This window comes from Brachyistius frenatus, unplaced genomic scaffold, assembly GCF_029030835.1.
Source record: "Brachyistius frenatus isolate BFR_SWC_R1_liver_20210118 unplaced genomic scaffold, ASM2903083v1 Contig_85, whole genome shotgun sequence".
In the NCBI taxonomy this organism is placed as follows: domain Eukaryota; kingdom Metazoa; phylum Chordata; class Actinopteri; family Embiotocidae; genus Brachyistius; species Brachyistius frenatus.
This window is the reverse complement of record NW_027210684.1, coordinates 913,547-925,977: the sequence shown is the minus strand read 5'-3', so window position 1 is coordinate 925,977 and position 12,431 is coordinate 913,547. Positions and strand designations below refer to the sequence as shown.

The window sequence follows — 12,431 nt, the reverse complement described above, 5'->3', positions numbered from 1 at the left end:
AGGAAAGCCAAGGCTGTATCAATCTCTGTATTATTATACAGACTCACTACTTATGACTAACCACTGGATTTTGCAAACGATGTTTTACAAACCATTTGTTTGGAAGTCAGAGCAAAATATTTCCATGAATGCAACCATTAACATGAAAGTTGGACCAGCGATCTGTTTCATAACAAATATGATTTGTCAGTTTGTGATGAGAGTAACCATCGTGTTATCATCTTTAAAATCAAATTGATTATAGTTGTCACTCACAGTGCTAAGATCATCACATTGGGATGCATGTAAAAGACAGAAAGCAATCATGCATCTACCCAACATACAGTAAATAGCATAACAGGTATGAACATAAACACCGATTTAGCAAACCCTAAGAGTGTTAAAAAAAAACACCAAAACTGAAAACACTTCACTTAAGGGTGAATTAATGATCAAGTATTCATGCATGAATGCTGGCATGACTTAAGCATTACTTCATGCATTAATACCTCATTAAATCATCAGGAAGTCAAATTAGTTCAGAGTTTTTCAGTCATTATATCATGCTTGAAAAACACATTAATCAAAGCATGAACTAAGGTGACTACATCATCAATGATTATGATTTATTAATCATGATCATGATGATTTCTTTGCACAAAAAAAATTTGGATCACTGAATTCATCTCTACAGTACAGAGCACATCTAAATCCATCACCAACTAATCATTAGTTACTCTTGAGTTCATCGTGTTTGTGGCCCACAAAGTGAAGTGGTGAACCATTTCATCTTTACTATCGAATATGTGGGTAAAACTGCAGTTAGTGCTAGAACTTACTTGAACAATGAATGTAGGAACAAATATTTTTCAATTATTATGATGTCTGAGTTATTATGTCTGTGTCTTATTCACAATAACCTGTAGGTAAATGGACAGACCCAAAAAGTGGCCAATCGCAGTACAGAGCTCATTGATGCTGTTGAAATCCAAACACTGTAGTCATCAATAACTCAGCATTAGCTTCTAATGACTGTATTGTGAATGTGGCCCCTCAGCTAAAGTGGTAACACTGACAGTGGTCCAAAATGGTTTTGCAAATAATCCATAATGATCCTGCTTAATGAATCATAATCATTGATGATGTACTCACCTTAGTTAATGCTGTAATTCATGTTATTCATGCACAAGATCATAAGTGGAAGACTTTAAACTCACATTATTGCCAGATCATTGATGAGGTATTTTTGCATGAAGTAATGCTTAATTCATGCATAATAACAAAATAAAGATCCCCAGAACCAGTGTGGTCCCTGTGATTCAAAACATACCTACATATACTGTGAAGTACATCTTTACTTATTAAATTACTTATAAAACAATGAAATACATGTGCTTGGTTTGGGCAGAGCCAAAGCTTGTCTGCAACTAAATAAACAATTGACCATCAGCATGTTGGTTGGAACAAAGCAAACTGATTATTAGACAGAAAGCAGCTTTCGGAGAGTCTGTAACATCTGGGAGGAATTCATTGGTCTTAACTGACAGGTAAGGTATCTTGGAGGAAAGATCTTGGAACAGATGAGTGGGCGTGAAGGGCTAGCTGTATTTCTCGAGGGATAACTGACAGTGAGTCAGGTGGAAGCGTGCAGCGTGGGCGACAAACGGTATGGTTTCCCTCGGATGAACAGGATGTGGAAGAGAATGAGATGGTGATGGAGGAGGCTGTCAGAGCAGGATTAGCGGTTAGATGTTGACCGATGTGCAGCCGGTGTGTAATAGTTAACCAGGTAAGGACTTGTTGGTTTCATATATTGTCTCAGGTTGCTGCTGAGTCAATAAAACAAAGGTCTGTACAACCTGAATGGCAGTTTATGTTTGTGAACCAGATCTGGATACTACTTTCGTCTTTGCTTCAGCACCTTGACACTGACAGTACCGAGCAGTGAGTGTTTATAAAGTTTTGTGCAGAAGCTTGAAAAATTGTAGTAGCTGAAATGTTCAGCTGATGTGTTTCTTTTATTCAGAAATATCAGCAAAATGTTATTTGGCCCCGCACAACTGAACGTTGGCAATGTATAGGACTCTGTAGCAACGACGTAAACACTGGGACAATGTCTGAAGGATTGTGTGTGTGTGTGTGTGTGTGTGTGTGTGTGTGTGTGTGTGTGTGTGTGTGTGTGTGTGTGTGTGTGTGTGTGTGTGTGTGTGTGTGTGTGTGTGTTGAGATGCCACGGTTGCTGCAGTGTCGCAGACAAACTGATCACAATTAGCAATCTGATCCACTGCCACCTGAATTATGTGAACACTATTCAGTCTTAAAACACAAAGCTGACAGTAGCTTTGGGAAAAAGATTAAACACGAATGTAACTATTGTTATTTCCGTTATTAGTTGTTAGTTTGATTCCATAAGTGTCACCTTGGTTCGATCTTAGCTGAAGACTAATCCACCAGAAGAAGTGAAAATACCTGTGTGGGTGTGCAGAGTTTTAATCTGAAGCTGCCTCTCATTAGCTGTACAGTGGCCTTGTGCACTGTATGAATGTGGAAAGCAGCCGAGGTCCATCTCTACATCACCGAGGTCCATCTCTACATCACACAAGAGATGTACTAAAACAAGAAAATTATTTTTGATTATCTCCACTGTGAAACATCACTGTCTCCTTTAAACACTGTTTTTCTAATTGGACACAGTGAGCTGTCATATTTACACGAATCATCATGTTGAAGCCATAGTATTTGATGTCACATTTACATAAGCAGGTGATACAAACTGCTGCTTCATTTAATTCTCAACAACAGCATTTTGTTGTTGTCGCTTCACATCGTGCAGATGTGGCTAATCCTCCAGCGTTCCCAGCGGAGACTTGCATTAGCTTTGCGACATTTGGCATCCAGGAGAGAGCTTCTCTCCCTGTAAATCCCTGACAGATAATCTTTCTCTCTTCACCCTCCTTCCCATCCCCCATTTCACTCCCTTTACTTTGTCTGCCTTTGATTCATTTCACAGAGTATATTATACCCCGAGATGTCAAAACATCATCAATATGAAAGAACCTTGAGAGGGCTCTCAGTGTTTGGATTCTCACTCCTCTTTTGAAATGGAGGATTTTGCGCCAGTTGAGTAGAACTGATTTATGCTGATTCTTCTCTGAGTTTTGAGGTCTGAGCTGTACATGTTTTGAAGCCAGCAGGAATGTAGAAAGTGATATTTCTGATTAACCATCCAAATATTATAATATTACTGACACTCCGCTTGTGACCGTGTCCAGGTGGCCCATGTTTATCACACAAGTTGCACTATTTATCTACTATCAAAGATACAATGATTATTTGAACATCACAGATCAGTAGGTAATGCTGAATGTACACCAACGTATGTGATGGAAAGCGTGGAGGTCGTCCACTCTGCTGAACGGAGCCTCATAAAAGCATCAGATTGCTTAAGCAGAAATATTTTACCGACATATTGATCAGAACGACTCAGAATACCAAGTGTAAATCAGTACTTTGTCATTCCACCACTTTGCTTCCTCCTCCATGGCCACAGTTAAAAAAACACTTTGAGAATGTTTGGCATTTCCAAATAAGATGTGTCACTTTCATCATTGACACCTGGGCTGTGTCTCAAATCGCATCCTGGCATACTTACACTTGCTGTTTTGAGTGCATGAGTGTGTTCACCTTGTTAAGTATGGGAACATGCAGTGCATTCTGAGTACCTGGGTGACGTACTTACACCGGCCTCCCAATTATGCACGGAACAATGGAATTAACTGCAGCTGTTGCAGAACACCACATTATACTAATGCAACTCCCACTGCCACGCAGAATATTATTGATGTTATTATGTTTCACAAAATATCACCATACTGCTGTTGGATAGAAGCCATCAGTATCACGGTCATTTCTGGTCAGTGCAGAATTCAGTCAGAATTCATGTACTACACAACTCAGTGTACCAACATGTAAGGGCCCCAATAGAAGTATGTGAATTGAGATACAGCACTGGTTAATCTAGCCCCAGTCTCTTTCTATTGACATAATGACACTGGCATTTTTGGAGTAGTGCCTAGTTGTCCAGAGAAACCTCACGAAGAAGGTAAATGCCTTCACATCAAAACATTATTCTTTATTATTTTTTAGACGTACAAATGTCAAAATAAAACTTCTCTTGAAGGAAATCTAAGTAAAAAAAAAAAGCACAATTAATGATAACTGGTATTATCTTTAATTCTACATCTAAACAGCCCAAAACATTCTCAAAGTACATTAGATGAAATGTTAAAATTCACATCAGTGCCTGTGCTCTCTCCCTGCAGTCGAGTGGTCAGATTCAGGAGCCGAGCCCAAATACAATTTGGCCGCGCTGATCAGAGACGGCATCTTATTGATCCTTTTATCCGCTCTGTGATCCTCCTTAATCATTTGAAACTCACCGAGAGAGAGAGACACTCCCTGTCATATGGTTGACTATTTAAATGGCAGCTTAACGGTTTTGAAATTGGCAGAAATAAAAATAATTGACTTTAACCTCCAAATCGTCCTGTTGCTGTTTGCTGCATACTAATTGTATTCATAAATGCTGTGAAAGAATGAAGGCAGGAAACACAAGTGCAAAAATATTAAAAGATTACATTAGGGGACAAATAAGTAATTAAGTCAACGAACATCACAGTTCACAGGACGGGGGGAGGGGGGGTAATGAATCAATAAAAGAGTAAAATGACTAAAATCCTGTCTCTCCAGATGCATTGAGGACTACAAGCGTGGCTCAGATGGGAGGTCGTGCCTGCCGCTGTCCGAGGCCTGCACTGAGGGAGTAGACTGTGGGGAAGCAGCAGATATTCCCGCCAACCAGACGGTGTTCGGAGACCTTTTCTACGGATACAACAACCACACCAAGCAGAGCACCTCCGGACAGATCCTCAAGGCCACGTTCAGGTGAGCACACAAGCTGCTGGTGGAGTGGAGCATGCGGGACATCGTTGCGCTACATGTATCTCAGCAGGGAAACAGGTAGGGAGGGCTCGGGCTTTGAGCTCCCACAGTGCTGACATCATCCATGACGGAACTGTTTCTGTCACCATGTTTTAAAGCATGAAATAGTCTGAAGTGACAGTTACAGTTGTGAGTACAGATAAGAACACGCAATCTATATGTGGGTGATCTAAATAAGGAAAAATGTGTGTAAATTCAAAATATAAAGTTTACATCTGAAATGATCAAACCTCAGCCAGCTGTGAATTCTACCTGATTGCCCACCAACTCCACCTACCTACAGTAAGTCATATATTGAGGTATCCCCATTATTGTTAACATTATGGATAAATACTAGAGCTCAGACAGCAGAAAAATCGCTGCTGTTTAACAGTTTTATAGTCAAGTTCAAATTCCTTATTTTGAGCTTCTCCAATGTTTGAATGTGCTGCTTTTATCTCTTTTATGCTATTCAAGGTTGAATATATTTGAGTTTTTAAATGTTGCTGGGCAAAACAATTTGATGTCACCTTGGGCTCAGCAAAATTGTCACTGGAATTTATTACAACTTTTTTTGAACAAGATTTATTGAGAAAATAATCACTGTAAAAATAGCCTTTGTACATATACATGCTCAGTGTAAGTTGTAAACAGACAGACTTTGATTTTCTATATTTGTCCTGTTGAAAAATCGCATGACAAGACCAAAAGCACAATACATTTTTCCAAGAGTTGTGCTGTGTCCAAATCTGACCCACAGTTGTGTCACATCTATAAAGAAAATACACACGAGTGAGCCATACTCCTGCACTGGAGCATCATTATTAAAACCACGGGCACTCTAGTTTATTTAGAAACATTTAAAACAGATTTATAATTGCGATAACTTTCGGTCTTCCTGTAACGCAGAGGCCACTGAGCATGCTTAGAAACACAGACTGCTTTTTGTGCTGCATCTTGCAACCATTTTACTTTGGACTAAAGTGCTTTGAGGAATGTACAGTGTCTGGAACAGAGACTTTTCAATACAAGAAGCACAAATATATGTCTGACGCACAATAAGAAATGTGATGGATTCATAGAACCACACAGTGTTGACACGAGGAATAACAAAGACATACAGAGATGAGAAAGACCGACAGCATCAACAAACAATTTTTTTTTTTTTATCTGAACAGAACACAATGACAGCCAAGGCTAAGCCATGAATGGGACATTTCAGAGCACCAGGATGAACTTCCATGTCTGACACAGACCACTGAGACTTTCTTCAGGCTTGACAAAGTAAACGAACAGCAAAGCGCAAAGTCCAAAGAGAAAAAGAGGATAACTATGTGGTCTGGACATTCCCAGAACCAAGTACAAAACACACTAACTTTAAACAAGTTGAAAAGGTGAAGAGAATTATTTACAGCACAAATACGTCCCTGAGCATGTGCAGTGGGCTCCACTTCACAGACCTGCTCTCCGGAGACTGTGAAAGTCATCACCATTATTAGTTTGTGCAGCTCTCTCTAATCCACTGTTCCCATATTATTTAAAATGAGGAAATAGTTGAGCTCTATGGTGAGGACACATAAACTAAATCAGCTTTTGGATGAACAGACAAAACTTGTTAGTAGGATACATTTATTGTTGTTTTTGGTTCTTGAAAGGATTTGTTGACTTTAATCAAAATGTAGAAAATCACTGGCCTTATCCTTTTTAAGAGTATTTTGAGGGTGTGCCAGCTCAAACATCCCAAAGGGTTTATTTCATTTTAGGACTGAATGCCAAGATTTTAGATCCCAGTGCAGTATTTCATTCTTATCAAAATAGATTCCCTCTTCCTGGGAAACATGCCTGCAGTATGTATGCCATTGAAAACAAAGTCCATTAATCAGACAAAAATGTCAATCACGACAGTGTCCAACAGATTACAGCTAAAGTTACGGAAACAATGTTCCTGTGTGTCAAACAGCAGATTTCCATGTATTACCACCTCAGAGTTATAACCTCAGGTCAACACCGTAAAGGTGCTCTTATAGGGCCAATAATATCAATTATTCTTAGAAGAAATTGCCTGTTTTATGTTTAGTTTTTAAAGGATATTGTTCTGAAAAATAGCAGATGTAAATAAATATCAAATAAAAAAGCCAGAAAAGCACTTAGCTTTTTCTTTGGGGAAAATATATTATTTTCCCTGGAAGTAATGAGTCATAAATCACAGCGCAGCATTAAGCCCTGTATGTCCCTATTCTACTGTATGTATGGGGCTGCATAGAACAATCCAATAACATGATTGTTGTTGTTATTTATTGTACCTATAAACACTTTCAGGAATGTCCTCTGATCAACACAGATTATTGTAATAGCACTTTCTATATTGACCAAGCAGCAGTTTGTACGGATATGACAGCAAAGGGGAACACATAAGGAAATATGCACAAGAGAATCACATATCGTTGCTTCATATTCCTCTTATGGGGAAGTCAGACGACGAGGAGTAAGGTGTTTAATCAGATGTCTTCAAGGACAGTGGCTTTCTCATATGTAATTTCACCTTCATTCAGACAGATAAGAGAATTGGAGCCATTTGTTATACGTTACATACGGCATTTTTTTTTACACACAGGAACAACACCTCTGCATTGAACCTATACATGAGCAGTGAACACACACACACACACACACACACACACACACACACACACACACACACACACACACACACACACACACACACACACACACACACACACACACACACACACACACACACACACACACACACACACACACACACACACGGCGCAGTGGGCCGCTAAGGTCCTGATCCACAAGCTCAAGGTGATGGATACTCCCATTTCAATGTAAAGTACCCAAACAATTTATAGCACACTACTATACAGAAAATGATGTTAGTTTCCTGAGTGCTCTGGATCAAACTTTCAGATCCTCTCAGGGCCGTACAGGGTTCAAGTCACACATTTGCAAAAATAGAAACAGTTCATAAATACTCAGGAGGTAAATATGCCTCCACTGGTTTTAAAAGCGTATCAGATTGAATGCGTACCTGTAAAGGTCATTTCATGATGGGGCAGGATTTTGTGGTCGATTTTATGTCAGTTCCCCTCCTACAAAATAAAGAATAGTGATAGTAAAGCTTGTCATTGTTGGGGATTGTCCTCCATAAAACACAAGACATATCTCCTAATCTCAGGCAAATACTCAAAGGAACAGAAATACCTCCTGTGAGAGGCTTATGTATTATGCTGCACAGGTCAAAATAGATGACGTGTTCATTGTTTGTACATGGTTTGATGTAGACATTACAGTACTTTGAAGGTGGCTAATTATCACTGTCTGCATGCTGCAATCATTTCCACTGAACTCAGGAAGCCAGAAGGTCAGCACACTCGTCTGCGGCCAAGGAATTTAATTTGGGCCGCGCATGGATTCCGCCGCCCGGAGGCAACTCCCCCCACTTAGGGATCCACCACTTGAGTCAGAGTAAGGGAAGGAGGGGAGAGGCAGGAAAGTTAATATCATCAAGAATCTAAATCTCCAATTCTCTGGTCTCATTTGGAAGTGCTTGTGAATGGAGAACTAAGGCAGACTTTGAAGAGCAGTGAATGCTTTCTGTGCAGATGAGGTGGTGGAAAAGGAAGGGAGACTCTATTGGGAGGCATGGTTAATGCAAGACCTAATTATAAGAGATGGCATCAAATGAATTAAAAGTGACCAGGAGCCAGTGTGCTGAAATTAAATCGAATTGAATCAGATGAATGCGTGAATGTAAAATGAACAAAAGTTATGGGAAGGGAGCATCGTAACTCAGTGCCGAGCAGCTGTTTGGAGTTGGAAAATAATGGAGTTCTTTGCTCAAAACCAAGAGCTCAAATATAACTGGCATTAGTTTTTTTACATGTGCGAGTCAGCGTCTGGATACGCACGTCTCGCATGAGTTGTCCCCGAAGAAATTCAATGACACACTGTAAGAAGGACTTGCTGCTGGTCAGTATCATGCAAGAAAATGTGGTTAAAATATCGGTCCTGTATTTTATGATATATCAAATTAGACCCTCCAATATACTGTAATAAGGCAGAAAATATTTAATTGTCAATGTACGAGTCAAGTGGAGGACTGCAAGGCATAAATGTCTCTCTGTGGCTCCGGAGCAGTTGCATTCATTCAAGTGCCATCAATTGAGTCCTGTCAAGTGGATTCAGAAACTAAATCTGACAGAAGTATTTCAGAAACATGCATCAGTGGGCTTAATAGACATATAACAGCGCTTTTTAAAATCTGAATCCACGATCCAAATCCTTTCTGATCTCATTCAGAATCCATTCACTGAACCTTTATATTTCAGCAGTCAGGTAAAGGTGAAAGAATGCTTTGATCAGTTATTTGACTGAGAATGAATATGCAACTATTTTATTGCCAATTACGTTTTTTTTTTATATATATATATATATAAAAAAATCCAAACATGTTCCCTCTTTGGGGTTCCTAAATGTGAATAATTAAGAGGTTTGAGAGCAAACAAAGGATTCCATGACATCCCCTCAAGAGCTAGATAAGGACATGTTTTACAGATTCATGATCTTGATTTTTTTGTCCATATTTATGTGATAAAACAAAATAAAGATAGCGTTTGCATTTGCAACCTTTTCCTTGTTCTGATGGCAGTTTTCAGTGAAAAAATGTCAGTCAACTTTAATGAAAACAAACTGAAGGTGAAATTTCCAGGTGAATATACAAAACATTCATCTGACACATTAACAGTCGTCGAGTAAAAACTCACTGATGGAAAAGTTCAACTTTAATTTAGATTTATTGAAACTATAATAATAATTCAGTTCCAGTTGGGACTCATTTTGGACTTCACAGTCCCTGGCAGTCTTTTGTTTATTTTTTTGTTTTGTTTTTTTGTCCCTCAATCAGACATGGCAAATACAGATAACAGTTGCAGAGAGAAAATTAACTGACCAATTTTATGAATAGAATTCATGTTAATTTGCTCGAGCCCATGTAATCTGCAGCTGACCATGTTTGTCATTTTAACAGGTAAATTGTCAGCCAGATGAACCAGATTTTCTCCACCAAAACAATTGGAAGAGAGTTAAATGGTTTGAAAAGAGATTTGTTGACACCAAAGTAAATCAAGGTAATATAAACAATACGAATTAGATCATAAACAGAAGCAGCTGTCAGAAGTCAAGATTAATTACGGGAAATGTAGAATCCAGCATTTTTAGAGCTTAAATCACACCAGGGACTAAAAACCAGGAAACCGGCTTCTGCTGCATCGATTTTGCCAGTTTCTTCTCTCCTTTTTTCTTAATCTGTCTTTTGCTAGACTCATAAAATAAGTTGCAGGGTTACTCTAAATAGGACCAGCAGGGAGGCTGAGTGTCACTCCCCCTTTAAATACAGGCCTGTACGGTAGACTTAGCGGCTCAAATGTAGTTATTCTTTTGAGGAGTCTCTGAGGCTAAAAACAGTGAACTCTAGCTGAATCTCCTCATCACTCCCACAGCCTCCACTGCTGCTAGACAGAAACACGGAGGACCATGCAGTGTGCAGTCTGACTGGAGTCAGAGAAACCTTTCAAACTGCAGAACATTCACTTATTTTTAACAGCAAAGTTGCAGTGCTCAGCCTCCAGTAGCCATTTACTTAATCATGGGTAACTAAAGTATGCGTCCTCACATATCCTTATTAGACGTACTGTTTGCTCTTGAGAGAAAGGAGGGAGGATGCATGAGGAAACCTTTGTGATGTTCTCTGGCACGTCTTCAAAAGCCCCCACCCCACCGCTCTGGAGTGGCACAAAGCATCTGTCTCCATCATTCAGTCAAAGGAAGAAGTCAACATTTTATATTGTTTAACCACCAGTGGAGGTTTGTTAATTTTCACTCCAAACACATATCATCATCTTCATCTTTTGAGTTTTGTTTCCCTCATCTGCAGTATCATCATTATTTAGCTTTTTTCCTTTTATTTATCTGTGAAATATACTTTTGTTTACCTCCTCTTTTATTTTCTCTACTTTTTGCTCACAAAATATCCCTTTCACCCACAGAAAATAAAAAAAAAAAAAACTGTAAACAGTCCCTCCAAGTCAACATTTGCACTGCTAATGTTTTATTTATTTGGGAAAAAGGCCTGTACGAGGAGGAAAATGGATCTGCTCTGTGGCCCCTGCACAATTTTTAGAAAGAGGGAGGAAATAAGAGCGCAGCAGCCAGTGGTGGGAGCAGGTGGGCCGAGAGCATAACACACACATGCGTGCACTCACCGATACACGACATTGCCAGGGTGCTCAGGTATGCACATAAATGTGCGCTCTCATACAATCAGGCATCTGCACGCAGCCACAGTCCTTTCAACTGCATCTCCCGAGGGCGTCAACACACACTCCGACACACAGAGCGGGTTTGATTCTCCTCACCCAGCGTGGCTCCCTCATGGTCTGCCTTTCAAGCTCACCGGTCCTGAAACGCTTCTCATGTTTGTTTTGGAAAGAGTAACACACCTCACCATCCCTGTGCAGGAAGGTGGTTATTATCATTTCAAAAACAGGTCTATTCATTTGATTTCCTAGTCGGCAAAATCCCATCGAATCACCAGTCGTCATTGGCATCAGGCTGGTGGGGGGAGGATTCTGGTTACAAAGCAAGATGAGATTCACGCCTGAGCCCATGAAGGAGGTCTGATCCTGGTGACATCTCGGGAATGATATGATCTGGGTTCAAATAACAGAGCTGAGTTCCAGGGTGTCTGTCTTCCTGTCTCTGTGGGAGAGAGTGGACTTCAGTAATGAGATGTTAAAAAGCTAACCTCCTCTCATTACTCCATACCCCCCCCCCCCTCATCCGCTCTCTATTCCTCTCTCACACGACAAGCTCAGAGCAGGTTTTAATGAATATTTTAGTGCCCTTTGTTCTCATTCTGCTGGATGCTTGGGATCAGTGATTAAGTCCACACTCCCACCTGACATCCCCCCCCCCCACTCCCTCATTCTCAACTACTTCGTTCAGGCATCTTTTCTTCTTCTTTTTTTTTTGGTCCCTTCTTACTTTTTTGGCTCATTTCATCCTGCTGTACCACACCCTCAACACGACGCCCTCAAGAGGAATACCTTCACTGACTCGGTTAATTAAAGTATGAAATGTGTTTGCTGCAGACTAATGCAGACGGTGGGGTGGGAACGGGCTGCTGGTGGCCCCAGTTGTCTCTCATTGAAAGCTGTGAGTCACATCGTCAGGGGGGATCATTGTGAGGAAAACAAAAAACCAAAAAAAGTGAAAAGACTCTTGTCGTAAATCAAAAGTGTCCCGGTGTTTTGTCACATTTCAAGTTTCAATAATTCATCAAACAGGTGGCTTCTTCAGAGTAGCTCCATACGAGAAAAAAAAAATGAAATGTAGTTTTGGCAGTTGAACAAAAGTTCCTTGAACTTCAAGAGAGAAAATTAATGATG

General features: G+C 40.0%; 1 protein-coding gene across 5 annotated transcripts in view; it reads left to right on the top strand.

The window, feature by feature from the left end:
- astn1 (astrotactin 1) overlaps positions 1 to 12,431 on the top strand; it is a 399,600-nt gene that overhangs the window by 176,347 nt on the left and 210,822 nt on the right. For all 5 annotated transcript variants that reach the window (XM_069709823.1, XM_069709824.1, XM_069709822.1 and 2 more), the window contains one exon: positions 4,729 to 4,923. In XM_069709823.1, the coding sequence (XP_069565924.1) occupies positions 4,729 to 4,923 (195 nt within the window). The remainder of the gene's footprint in view (positions 1 to 4,728; positions 4,924 to 12,431) is intronic.